Source organism: Microcaecilia unicolor, chromosome 1 (assembly GCF_901765095.1).
Source record: "Microcaecilia unicolor chromosome 1, aMicUni1.1, whole genome shotgun sequence".
Lineage (NCBI taxonomy): Eukaryota > Metazoa > Chordata > Amphibia > Gymnophiona > Siphonopidae > Microcaecilia > Microcaecilia unicolor.
Genome location: NC_044031.1, coordinates 216,907,826 through 216,922,554, shown reverse-complemented (window position 1 = coordinate 216,922,554; position 14,729 = coordinate 216,907,826). Strand labels below are relative to the sequence as shown.

The following is a 14,729-nucleotide window of genomic DNA, read 5'->3' as shown; positions in this document are numbered from 1 at the left end:
TACCTACTCTTGCATCCACACAAAAGTTTTCAAATCCAAATTCCAGTACTAGAAATCAGAAACCTAGAAGTTGCTCAATAAATCTATGACATAATTTACAGCATTTTGTGGTCTATAATCTATTTACTAGCATTCCCCCTAAGTGCCTGTTAATAAGATTAGTGATTAAAAAGCCTGATAAGAATTGGCAAGGATTACATCCCTCTGAGGCTTGTTGGTTTAGAAGCCTGCAGCCAGCTGAAGTTGGGCACTGCAAGCATTCCAGCTAAGAAGCTGCAGCTTACAAAGAGTTGAGCTTCCTCTGGACCAGGAGATGGAGAAGACACGACCTTTGTGGGACAATCCCTTACAGTTTGTGTTTGCCTGTATTTCCTATGCTGTGGGCCTGGGAAATGTTTGGAGATTTCCATATTTGTGTCAGAAGTACGGAGGAGGTAAGTGGGATTTGTTTCTGTTTCAGAATTTGCTGTCAAAGGAACCGCGTTGTGGGGTATTTTGAGTATGAGGCAAATGCAGGAAAAGTTTTCAGTTAGCATTTTATATGAAGGGAACAAATGTTTTTTACAATTTTAAAAACCATTACTTTTCTAATGAATTTAGTACTTTCAAAGGTGCTGGATAGACAGTACTGGACACAAGTCCTCTGTTTAGCAGGTACAGCATAGGCAGTACTAGGATAAAACTTCCCAATGTGCTCGGGGATCTCAAAGGGGCAATTTCTCCAAATGGGTTAGTTTTTCACATACTGTGTATGACAGGAATGAATCTGATTCTTACACCAGGGTATGTGGAGTATGATCTAGTCTCTCAAACTATCCAGTGTACCAGAATGTAACTCACCTTGAGCTACTACTGAAAAAGGTGTGAGCAAAATCCAAATAAATAGCCTAGAATGGGTGGCAGAGCTGGTGGTTGGGAGGCGGGGCTAGTGCTGGGCAGACTTATACGGTCTGTGCTAGAGCCGGTGGTGGGAGGCAGGGATAGTGCTGGGCAGACTTATACGGTCTGTGCCAGAGCTGGTGGTGGGAGGCGGGACTGGTAGTTGGGAGGCGGGGATAGGGCTGGCCAGACTTATATGGTCTGTGCCCGGAAGAGGACAGTACAAATAAAAAAGTAGCACATATGAATTTATCTTCTTGGGCAAACTGGATGGACCGTGCAGGTCTTTTTCTGCCGTCATCTACTATGTTACTATGTAAATAAATAAACTTACTGCTAATGCTCACTGTGAAACTTGCATTGTGCCAAGACAGCTTCTTCTGGAGTTTGTAAGATGCAATATGTACAAGCAACTTATCCAGGTGCTGTACTTCTCTACCCGGCTCAGGAGAGTTCCCAGATCTTCAGTTGATTTTTACTTCCCTGTTTAGTTTTCTTGTTTTCTAAATCCCGCCTCTTTTTAATGAATAGCTGGTATAGATCCAAGTGTTGTTTTAAAAACTGACACAAAATCAGAACATCAGATTCATTCCAGAGCAGTGAGAGTTTGCTAAAGTGAGACATTGTGCTGTGTTCGTTTGAGACAAGACTTAAGAAATGTAAGGTGAGGGATTCCTTTCTATACAGCAAATGTATGATCTCACCTCAGTGGCAGCAGGAGTTCATGCAAAGAAAATGCCACAGTCAACTAGCTTAGGGTTCAAGCCCATTCCATGATCTTTTGATTGTTCCTTTCCAGTAAAAGTTTTTGCATTCTGCAAACAGCAATACTAACAGTTCTCTGGACTGATTTACAGCAGAAGATATCACTGTTACCCATACATAGCAGTCATCAGAGAAATCCTTTATAGATCAATAAAATAATGGGAAAACCTACCCATTGCAATTATATGCAGGAAAGCACATCCATTATGCTATGTGGTTCAATCTTCTTGAGACAAATTCTTCAAAGATTTCTAGACTGACAACATTTTGATAGTGTTATTTAAGGGCCCCTTATCTCCTCCATTTCCATTATCTGCCCACAATGTGTGACTTAAGTGATGAGGGAGAGGACAGACTGAGAGGTGATGTAGAAAGCCGCGTATTAGAGCCGTGTGCCAATGGCGGAGTACACAGCTCTCTAACGTGAGCTTATTGAGAAAGTTTTACCCACCGATGCAGTAAGCTAATCATATGCACATATGAAACATGCAGAACTCGTGCGCTATTCAGGGTACGCCTACCAGACGCAAGTGCACAAAGATCTGTGCCCAGGGCAGCTAGTACTGTGTGCATATCCAAGCAAAATGAAAGTGCTTACACATATCTGCACACAAGCTGGAATGTTATTCTGTGGATAAATAGCCTCACAAAATGTTCATCACATAAAATGTTTGCAATGCAGATATTGCATCCTGGAACCACTTTTAAGTACTGCTTCACCAAAATAAAACCCTTATGGTACCTTTATTATGGATATTGTTACAAACGTCTTAGTCCAGATGAGACTGGACTCTTTATCCTGGGAAAGAACTTTGTGTCACATACTCAAATCCTGTCTTCTTTACATCATGCAGTTATAAACTTGTACATAAATGTCTCTCTAGCTATGCACTTCTGCCTGTGCTAGATTTCTGCATCGGCCTGAGTATTTCAGTTCTGGTATGAGCCAGTCTGCCTGTGTTAAGTAAATGGTATTATTGCCCTACAAGGCAGGGGATGCCAATGTCTAGTATGTAGACGTCTTGTACCATACAATGCCCCAATATTCATCAGTCGGTTAAGGATATATGAGCTTGTCCCAACACTCTACATTGTAGATTATAGATTATATAATACAGTGCACTCCATTTAAGTGCACTTCGGATAAGCACAAGCTCTGTTTAACTGCATGCCGTACTTCGGTCCTGTTTTTGGTGCTATCAATTTCTATGGGGACAAACTTTGGTTTAGCGCACCACTGATAAGTGCAAGATTCACTTATATGCATGGTTTAAGACCGCTCCTCTGCAGGAAAGACTCCGCATAAACGCACGCACGGAATATGGAAGCCGATTGACATGTGACAAAGGAGCGATAAATTTGAAATTTCATTGGTTAACTGCCACAGGCAGAATAAGCAAAAGAAAGTTGTTAGAGTGTACACTGGAGTCATTGTCGTCATCGCGCAACTGTAAGACTTTAACACTGGCTGAACGAATAGAAGTTCTTAAAAAATTAGAAAACAAACAAAGTCAAGCATCTATTGCTAAAGAATATGGTGTCAATCCCAGTCAAATTTCACATATCTTGAAGTAGAAAGATCAGCTTCTGGAAGACTGGCAAAACAATACAAATCCACACAGGAAATGTAAACGGGCGGGAAAAGCTGAGGATATAGAAGATGCTCTTCGGTGGTTTTCTCAAGTCAGGAGCAGACAGTTTCCTGTCAGTGGTCCACTGCTTATGGAGAAAGATAATCAGCTAGCTGAAAGTCTTGGACTAACTGAATTCAAAGCCACTGTTGGATGGTTGGAAAGATGGAAGGAGAAGAACAACATAAAATTCAAGAAACAACATGGTGAAAAACAAGATGCTGATGACTTTGGTGCTGAAAATTAGGTTAATTCAGTTCTTCCTACCATCTTGAACAAGTTTGCACCTCGTGACATTTTCAATGCTGACGAAAACAGTCTCTACTGGCGAGCGATCCTCCTTTGCTGCAATATGGATGGGAGTGAGAAGTTGGAACCACTCGTCATTGGAAAGAGCAAACAGCCCCATTGCTTCAAGAATGTTAAGCGACTTCCTGTGTCATATGAGGCTAACGCAAATTCATGGATGACTGGGGAAATTTGGAAGCAGTGGCTAAAGAAGTTAGACACTAGAATGCGGGCACAAAAACGTCAGATTTTGTTGCTTTGTGATAGTTGTGCTGCAGACAGTGATGATGTCAGGCTGTCTAACGTCAAGGTGGTCTTCCTGCCACCAAACACTACCTCTCTGATCCAACCTATAGATCAGGGCATAATAGCCAATTTCAAACAACATTATCGGGCTCTTGTGCTACGTCGTCTGATGAGCGTTATGGATGACCAGACCTGCAAGGATAAACGTGCTGTTGAACTGGCTTGTAATCTATCACTGTTGGATTCCCTACATATGCAGAAAGAAGCCTGGAATCATGTTACACAGGCAACCATTGTGAACTGCTACAAGCGGGCAAGCTTTGTTAGGGATGTGGAGAGGGACGAAACAGATGCAACTGTTGCAAACGTGTCAGATGAACAGGCTATTGACATCCCAGCCGATGTTACTGAAGAGGAGTTTCATCACTACGTAGCTGTTGATTACGATCTACAAACAGCTGACGAAAACACTGATGTCGAGATATGCGCCTACACGCAGGCAACGGCTGATGATGAAACAGATGATGAAATGAGCAGCGAGGCACATGCTGATGAAATTCAACAACCTCCTGTCACTTTTGCAAGAGCGCTGCAGAGTCTCAACATCGTGCGGGCCTATCTGGAGGCCACTGTATGTCAGTGCTATGACAGTTTTTACTGTCTGGCAGACGTGGAGGGGCATAATCGAACGCGAATGCCCATCTCCATGGGCGTCTATGTCCGAAAACGGGTATGTGAAGAGGCAGGACAGACCGTATTTTCAAAAAAGATGGGCGTCCATCTTTCGTTCCGAAAATACGGTTTGGACGGACCAAATGCCATGGATTTGGTCCTTTCTGAGATGGACGGGGTTTTTTTTAGCGATAATGGAAACTAAAAATGCCCAGCTCAGAAACGTCCTAATCCAAGCCTTTTCGTCATGGGAGGGACAAAGGTACAACACTACCATAGCTCTTAGGGGTGAAGGGGGCAACTACATGTGGCTACAGTGGGTTTTAGAGGCCTCCCATTTACCACCACAAGTAATACAGGTGGGGAGGGGATGGGCCTGGGTCTGCCTGCCTGAAGTGCACTGCAGTACCCACTAAAAGTGCTCCATGGACAGGACTTGTTGCTGGTGTATAACCTTGGCACAGCAGTTCACACCTGAACTACTACTACTACTACTATTTAGCATTTCTATAGCGCTACAAGGCGTACGCAGCGCTGCACAAACATAGAAGAAGGACAGTCCCTGCTCAAAGAGCTTACAATCTAATAGACAAAAAATAAATAAAGTAAGCAAATCAAATCAATTAATGTGAACGGGAAGGAAAAGAGGAGGGTAGGTGGAGGCGAGTGGTTACAAGTGGTTACGAGTCAAAAGCAATGTTAAAGAGGTGGGCCTTCAGTCTAGATTTAAAGGTGGCCAAGGCTAATCTCGCTGAAAACGTCCTTTATTTGAATAAGCACATTTACTCACAGTTAACTGCAGATCAGAGGTTGTGCCCCACTGACAATGAGTCTCGTTGGTACTGAGATTAGCAGTAGGTCCGAGCTGGCAGAATGGTGTACAATGCCCTCTTTCAGCAACATTCAAAGTAAGAACTAAGTGCTGTAACGTGGCTAACACATGAAAGGGATCTAAAAGTGTCTTACACAAATGGCCACTACCTCATGGACTGCCGGAAACAAAACAGGGCACACTCTGACCCAGTAAGCAGAGGGAAAAGCACCATGGGAGTAGAGCCTACCAACTACCAACATCGTGAGCATTTAACACAAGCTAGTGGAATCACGGAGCCCAATACCCTACACCCACCACAATGCATTGCTGATGTGACTCTGCAGTGCCCTTAACAGAAAAGGTGTCACACTCACCCGAGACCCACATCAGAACCAGGGAAAGGCTGTCAGAGGATAGAACACATTCTGCTGTCATGGAGGTGGGCGGTTTCAGGGGAAGGCAATTGATGAATGTTTCAGCAAGGCAAGATAGTTTTGCCTGGGAGGCAAAAACTCAAGAGATAAGTGCACAGTTTTCACCTAGTATATACAATTTTAAAAGTGATAAGTGATTTTATAGCACTGAGGTGATTGGGAAGCATAAAAAAACGAGCATATGTTGCTCTCCCAAAAAATTTGTTAGAGTTACCTGATGAAAGAAGTGCTATGCCACTTTGTAGCAGCATTATTGACTGCAGTTATAGTGGTAAATATCTGAGGGTACTCTATACACACATATAATATTTTTATTACATTATACTGGTGTGAACTGATTTACAGCACTCTCTTGAAGTTGGTGGCTAGAAGTCCTGGTTTGTATGTACAAGTTATGGAGGTGGGTACGGCATTTGAGGCTGGCATACAGGCTGGGAAAAAAAGTTTGTAAAGTGGGGGTTTTTTGGTGGGAGGGGGTTAGTGACCACTGGGGGAGTCAGGGGAGGTGATCCCTGATTCCCTCCGGTGGTCATCTGGTCAGTTGGGGCACTTTTTTGGGACTTGGACCTGAAAAAAAAGGGTCCAAATAAAGCGGACCAAATTCTCGTCATAAACGCCCTTCTTGTTTCGATTATCAGCTAAAGACGCCCATCTCTCCTCAGCCAATAACCACGCCCCAGTCCCACCTTCGCCACACCTCTGACACGCCCCCATGATGTTTGTTCGTCTCCATGACAGACTGCAGTTGAGGACGCCAAAAATCAGGTTTCGATTATACCGATTTGGGCGCCCACGGGAAATGGACGCCCATCTCCCGATTTGGGTCAAAATATGGGCGTCTTTCTCTTTCGAAAATAAGCTGGATAGTCTATGGAACTCACAGACACAATAGTGTACAGAGGATTATGACTGATTACTTCAAGTAAGTCTAACGTCAGTTAACAGAGACTGTATATTGTATGTATAATAAACAGCACTGTACATATGTTTATCAGATGTCAAGCTTCTTTGGGTCACAATGGTTAACTGCATGTATTTCTTTGGTCCCAGACCCTTGCAATTAAGAGGATTGCACTGTATATGAAAAAAGTTGTGTTTACTGAAATGATTGAGCTTTAGCAATTAAAACAAATATGGAAAGAGTATGGCCTGAAGGAGATATTTTTCTGAAAATACTTGTGTTATACATATACACAAAAAAGGGGCAGCTAGGCCTCCCCTTAGAAGACTTGTTTAGTATACACAAGTGATTAGAGATGAAATCAAGTAATGTTTTAATCTATTCAGACCATTGATAAGTAAGCTCTGAGCAAACCAAGATGTGTATGAACGGGGAAATAGCTGAATGCCATTTATTGTACGTTATAACTGGTTCATAGAGATGTTTAGGGCCAAAACAAAAAGCTGGTTAGTCTTCATTTTAAACAAAGTTTGTGATTTTCATGTGTCTTTTTCTTTTTTTATTCACATCAACGTTTTCCACATGCAAATCAATTGTATGTGTGTTAATTCATAGGTTTATGTGGGCATAAGTGATCTGTGTGCACTTTATTAGGATTTATTTACCACCTTTTTGAAGAAATTCACCCATTTAGGGGCCCACGTAAACCAAATACACACTCATATTCCCAGAGCAGGTACAAAGAAGGGTACCCAGGGTGATTTTCTGTCAGGTCACCAATCTGGAACCTTTTATCAGTGACCTTTTCTCTTCCCCCTCCCCCCCCCCCCCCCCCCCAGCTGTCCTAGATCTATTACCTTATGTTCAAGAAACTGGGGATACTGTTCCTCAAATGTCATCTCTATCAAATGGCAATGTTCAGGTGTAAGCCTCCAGTATGCCAGCTTCCTGAGACAATAATGCAACTGTGAAGCAAGAGGCAGCAGGAAGCATTACCATGACAAGCTTAATCCTAGACTACTTCCTGATCCAGACGGATGGAATTTATTTATTTTATTTATTTGTTGCATTTGTATCCCACATTTCCCCACCAATTTGCAGGTTCAATGTGGCTTACATTATACCGTAATGGCGATCGCCATTTCCGGATAGAGAAATACAACTGGTATTGCATTTAGGTACACCACATGCTTCATATAATGCCTCTAATTTCCTGTCTCTCTCCTCCTACTGTCCTATTGTTCTTCCCAATTGATTGATTCATTATGATTTTGATTTCTTTTCGTCAACTCTCCCTAATGTAATCCATAACCTGAATTTTTTTAACAAATTGTATTTCCACTATTCATAATATATTGTAAGCCACACTGAGCCCGCAAAAAGGTGGGAAAATGTGGGATACAAATGCAATAAAAAAATAAATACATAAGTGGTAAAGTAGAATACACAATGGTATTACATTGAAGTTCCTAAAAGATAAAGTGAATTATAAAATAAGTTAGACAATCAACTATAGAGAGTTCATTTCCGGTATATGAGATAAAGTGGTAGTGCGTATTGCTTAATTTTCATTGTTAAGCACAGGGGATATGTTAATCTTATGGAGGGGGAGGGAGACTGAACTGGCTGGTAACACACATGTATTATTAAAACTTGTGATTCCAGAAATGGTAAAGGTGATTGTTCGAAAAAGTGAGATTTAGCTCGCCAATAAGTGAGATTAAAGGCCAGCTGATGAAACTTTTCAGGGATCCAACTGGATTGAGAGCATGCACACATGGAGCTCAGGCAGCAGCCACTGCACTCATACTGCAGTGAGTGAGTGCTGCAGACAGAGCGGAAGCTTCTTACTATGGCAGAGAGAGCCCCACTAGCACACTCAACATACATTGCCATGAGATGCTGCTCCTGGCCAGTTTATGTAGGTTTATCCAAAACCACCACCACCTGCTCAAGCACCTCAGCACACAGCTCCTTTATTTTCTTTTGATAGCATGGTTCAGTCCCTCTGAGACAGCTGGGGCACTTCAGACAGACATGGCATTTATTTAATGATAGGATGGTATAAAGAGTATGCAGCAACAAAAGCAATCTTTTCTTCTGTCTTTTGATGCATATGAGAAGTCTGTAGCCTTACAGTTCTGGCTCCATGGGTTTAAAAAAGGTTTGGACAAATTCCTGGAGGAAAAGTCCATAGTCTGCTGTTGAGACAGACACAGAAAGCAACTGCATGCCCTGGGATTTGTAGAATGGAATGTTGCCACAATTTGGGTTTCTGCCAGGTACTTGTGACCTGGCTTGGCCACTGTTTGGAAAACAGGTTACTGGGCTAGATGGACCACTGGTCTGACCCAGTATGGCTACTCTTATGTTCTTATGCTGCAAACCCCTAACAGCAAGAGACTTTCCAGCCTTCTATCATAGAGATTCCCTATCAGTGAGGTCATCCTCTGATATCCTGACCCTAGTCAGTAGGTCTTCCCTGCCAGTCCCCTCTTTGGGCTGTTCTGCTCTATCCTCGCCATTGCCTTCCAAGGCAGCCTGTATGAGCAAGTACCCCCCCCCCCCCCCCCCATGTGGCCCAGTGGATCAGTGCCGGATCCTCTTTCAAACATGTCCCTCCCTATTTCTCACCTCAATGCCTCATACTTAACTCCCAATACAACACGAAAAAATTTATCGCCATTAACACACCTAAACTAAATCTGCAAATCTCAGAAACTTTAAAGATCCTTGGAGTCACTATTGACCGCCACCTAACACTTGAGACTCACGCGAACAACACAACCAAAAAGATGTTCTACTCCATGTGGAAACTGAAAAGAATAAGACCGTTCTTTCCAAGATCTGTCTTCTGCAGCCTAGTGCAATCACTCGTACTCAGTCATCTGGACTACTGCAACTCGCTATACGCAGGCTGCAAAGAGCAAATACTGAGGAAACTTCAAACAGCCCAGAATACAGCAGCCAGACTCATCTTCGGAAAACCAAAATACGAAAGTGCAAAACCATTACGTGAGAAACTACACTGGCTCCCACTCAAGGAACGTATAACTTTTAAAGTATGCACCTTAGTTCATAAAATCATTCACGGTGAAGCCCCTGCATACATGTCTGATTTAATAGACCTACCACCCAGAAACGCTAAAAGATCATCCCGAACTCCCCTCAATCTCCACTTCCCTAAGTGCAAAGGCATAAAATACAAAGTAATGCACGCATCAACCTTCTCTTACATGAGCACGCAATTCTGGAACACACTACCACGCAACCTGAAAACGACCTACGAATTAACCGACTTCCGCAAGCTATTGAAGACTCATCTCTTTAATAAAACTTATTGCAAGGATCAAAACACATGAAGTCCATACACACTAATAGAAATGCATCAATACACTCTCTTCTGAATTCTCTTCCCCCATGTTTTCACCACACTTAAAACTCTACCTATAGTTAAAATTGTTATACCCAAATGTTTCTTACTATTGTTCTATCGCCTTATCATTTTCCCATTGTTACACTCCATTGTTCTATTTCCCTAATGATATTTTGACTTTGTCTTCCCATAACCCTTCACAATGTAACCCATAATTGAATTGTAACAAAATGTATTTCCATCATTCACTATGTATTGTAAGCCACACTGAGCCCGCAAATAGGTGGGAAAATGTGGGATACAAATGCAATAAATAATAATAATAATGTGGGCTGATGCCTTCTCCTTACTCTGTCTTTGTGGACTGATGCTAACATGGGCTGATGCTAAGGCCGTGCAGCACTGCTGACACAGCCCATTCAAAGTGATTGGGTTTTGTCGGCATTGTTTTGTTCTAGGCTGCGCGTTTGGTCATCCTATTCTTACAAAAAACTCAGGCTGTTAGAAGAAGAAAAGTATCTTTATTACTCACCAGCAACAGCACAAGAAATACTATTGGCTCTTGGTATTAGTAGTTTTGCAGAACAGAGTCTAACAATAGGAAGGAAAGTTTTATTCTTCATACAAAGGTTACAGAACAGAGAGAAAGAAAGGAAGGAAGAAAGAAAGAAAAAAATCTTAGCTATAGAGAATTAGTTTCTATCAAGGGGGGGGGGGAGCGTACCCCCCTCTGGACATAGGCTGATACAAGGATATGATACTCTCTTGCCATCAGGACTATTTCAGGGTCTCTTTAGATGAGCAGTTACTTATATACTCTTCCCATCACAAAGGACCACCTCATATATCACCCAATCAGCAATCCTGCAAGTACATAGGAGACCTGTGATAGGGCCTTAGTGTCCTTGCCACACCTCTGCTCAGTAACAAACAGTTGAGATGTCATGACAACGGGGGGGGGGGGGGGTCTGGTCAGTTTGTTTGTAACAAGACAGTTGGTTGAGATGTCATGGCAATGGTCTTGTCAGTTTGTGGTCAGCCAGAAATTCCTGTCTTGTAACTATCAGTGGAAACTCACAGGAACACAAACAGAAATTAGAAGACCCAAAAGAAAAGGCCAGAAAATTCCAGAACAATTGCCACACTGGGAATTGCTAGCACGGTTTGGTAAAAGAGTTCGCTGCTGCTTGCGTCTGGTAGCGCTAATAATAATAATAAATTAAGTATTCCTATAAAAAAACTTTTGTACAATAATGATCTATGATTAAACGTATAAGTTATCACTTTCAGGCTTATTTTCGAAAGAGAAGGGCGCCAATCTTTCGACACAAATCGGGAGATGGGCATCCTTCTTTCAGGGTCGCCCAAATCGGCATAATCGAAAGCCGATTTTGGGCGTCCCCAACTGCTTTCCGTTGCGGGGATGACCAAAGTTCCCGGGGGCGTGTCGGAGGCATAGCGAAGGCGGGACTGGGGCGTGCCTAACAGATGGGCGTCCTCGAGCGATAATGAAAAAATGAAGGGCATCCCTGAGGAGCACGGACAACTTTACTTGATCCATTTTTTCTTACGACCAAGCCTCAAAAAGGTGCCCGAACTGACCAGATGACCACCGGAGGCAATCAGGGATGACCTCCCCTGACACCCCCAGTGGTCACTAACCCCCTCCCACCCTGAAAAAAACAACTTTAAAAACTTTTTTTGCCAGCCTGAAATGTGATACTCAGGTCCATCGCAGCAGTATGCGGGTCCCTGGTGGGGGGAGGGAGGTATGTATGTGTCAGCGGAGGCATAGCGAAGGTGTGTACGTCTTTCTTTCAAACATTTTGGATGTCCTGAACTGCCCCCCCCCCCCCCCACAGGGACGGCCAAATTTCAAGGGAGTGGAGTGGAGGAGTGGCCTAGTGGTTAGAGCACTGGTTTTGCAATCCAGAGGTGGCTGGTTCAAATCCCACTGCTGCTACTTGTGATCCAAAATCCAAAATAAATAAAGCAGCTATCAGAGGCATAGCAAAGGCATGGACATCTTTCTCACAGAAACATCCACATTTTGGACGTCCTCAACTGCCCATTGCAGGGATGGAGGCATAGCAACACTTGGACGTCTTTCACCCATACTCTATAAAAAAAAAAAAAAAAAGACATCCCTGATGAGCACTTGGATGTTTTCACATGGATTTGTTCTTTATAAGGTTGTAGACAGCTATTATACATGCAGCCTGTCTGCATGTATGAAGCCGTCTTTGGCATGCGCAGAGCAGCCACGCATAATGCTTGGCTGCTCTGCACTGGCTTCCCCTCCTTAGGAAGGAAATTGTGTGCAAATTATCTAACAGCAAGCAGCTAATTTGCATGCAATTTCCTTCATGCATGCCCGTTCCTTTACGAATCGATAAGGGATCGGTAAGGGAAGGGATTTTTCCGTTCAGTTAGTGCATCTGGCTGAAGGTAAGGGAGATATGTACCTGGGAGCAGTTTGTGAAGTCCACTGCAGTGCCCCCTAGGGTGCCCGGTTGGTGTCCTGGCATGTGAGGGGGACCAGTGCACTATGAATGCTGGCTCCTCCTATGACCAAATGGCTTGGATTTGGTCGTTTCTGAGATGAGTGTCCTCGCTTTCCATTATCACTGAAAATCAGAAACAAAGTCCTGAGGATGACCATCTCTGCTGGGGACGACCATCTCTAAGGTCGACCTAAATTTGCTGATTTGGGCGTCCCTGACCGTATTATCAAAACGAAAGATGGACGCCCATCTTGTTTTGATAATACGGGTTTCCCCACCCCTTGCTGGAGCCGTCCTGTTATTTGGGCTGAAGTGATGTTAGATAGTGGCAGGGGGGGCTGCCTACTGGAGCAGAAGTGATTACCTGATAAACTAATAAGCACAGCAGGAAATGTAGGCATTGAAGCTGAGGTGGGGGCTGGCTACCAGTTACTACTACTACTTATAATTTCTATAGCGCTACTAGACATACGCAGCGCTGTACACTTGAACATGAAGAGACAGTCCCTGCTCAACAGAGCTTACAATCTAATTAGGACAGACAAACAGGACAAATAAGAGATAAGGGAATTACTAAGGTGGGGATGATTAAATAAGGGTACTGAACAAGTGAGTAAGGCTTAGGAGTTAAAAGCAACATCAAAAAGGTGGGCTTTTAGCCTAGATTTGAAGATGGCCAGAGATGGAGTTTGACGTACTGGCTCAGGAAGTCTATTCCAGGCATAAAGTGCAGCAAGATAAAAGGAACGGAGTCTGGAGTTAGTGGTGGAGGAGAAGGGTGCAGATAAGAGAGATTTACCCAGTGAATGGAGTTCCCAGGGAGGAGTGTAGGGAGAGATAAGAGTGGAGAGGTACTGAGGAACTGCAGAGTGAATGCACTTATAAGTCAATAAGAGGAGTTTGAACTGTATGCGGGAACGGATAGGGAGCCAGTGAAGTGACTTGAGGAGAAGGCTAATATGAGCATAGCGACACTGGCGGAATATAAGTCGTGCAGCAGAATTTTGAACAGAGGAAGAAATGGGCAGAAGGTTTAGGGATTGAAGATGATTCAGAAGAGGAACTCCACGAAGGGGTAGTGGGAGCAGAACAACTGGTAGATAGCGCTCAACTGTGGGAAATAAATTTAAAAACATTACCCAAAGCCTCTTAAGTGGGTACGCAAGGTAAGAGCAGACAGGCATCCTAATTTTAATAATTTTAGGGATCCAGAAGGAACTTATTTCCACTGCAGTTGCTGACTGTATTGGGTGTGTCCCTTCAGAAGACCCCCACAGGTGTGTCTGTTGGGTAAGTGTGAAGATCTGGAAATGAGCTTGGAATCTCACATCTTATTTCTAAGAAAAGCTCGTTTTATAGCAAAAAGGTTGTACCTTGATTTAAGAGACCAAAAAGGAGACTCCTGTTATATTATGGAGGAACCAGATGCATGAGTTAATACAAAGGGAACGTCTATCTGTCGGTAGAGGGAGATGCATGCAAAAGGACAAATTTGAACATATTTGGGAACTCTTCTTGAATTCAAAGAAACACAACGGCAGATAAAGGTCAAATGGCCCATCCTGTCTGCCCATCCTCTGTAACCCCTAACTCTTCCTTTTCCTAAGGGATCCCACATGCTTATCCACACTTTCTTAAATCCTGACACAGTCCTCGACTCCACGACCTCCGCTGGGAGGCCATTCCACGCTTCCACCACCCTTTCCGTGAAATAATACTTTCTCAGATTCCTCCTAAGCCTATTCCTAGCCTTTCCCTCTTAACTTTGTCATATGCCCCCTTGTTCTAGAGTTTTCCTTCAGTTGAAAAAGGCCCACTTCCTGTACATTAGTGCCCTTGAGATATTTAAACGTCTCTATTATATCTTCTCTCTCCCTCTTTTCTTTCGGCGTATACATGTTGAGGTTCATGAGCCTGTCCCTATTTAGTAACCGCCCTCTGGACCGACTCCATCCTGTTTGTATCTTTCCGTAGGTGTAACATTTGTAAAAGTTTTAAACTCAGATGCCCTCTTTCTTTATCCTTGGCTGTTTTCAAATCCTGCTCTCCCTCTCTTACCTTCCCTGATAATCAAAGACCCCTCTTTGATATATTAATAACTATTACACAGCAACTGATTCTGGACATTTAGAAAAAACTCCAAGTTATTAAATGAGCATTTTTGGTGGCAATCAGTTCTATTGTACCATAAATATGAAGAAGAAGCCACCACCTCAGGC

At 43.2% G+C, this 14,729-nt stretch overlaps 1 protein-coding gene across 1 annotated transcript in view; it reads left to right on the top strand.

The window, feature by feature from the left end:
- Nucleotides 1-243: 243 nt before the first annotated feature.
- Nucleotides 244-14,729, top strand: part of SLC6A20 (solute carrier family 6 member 20) — a 140,711-nt gene continuing 126,225 nt past the window's right edge. The window contains exon 1 of the mRNA XM_030190010.1: nucleotides 244-434. Within this exon, the coding sequence (XP_030045870.1) occupies nucleotides 314-434 (121 nt within the window). The 5' untranslated portion in view covers nucleotides 244-313. The remainder of the gene's footprint in view (nucleotides 435-14,729) is intronic.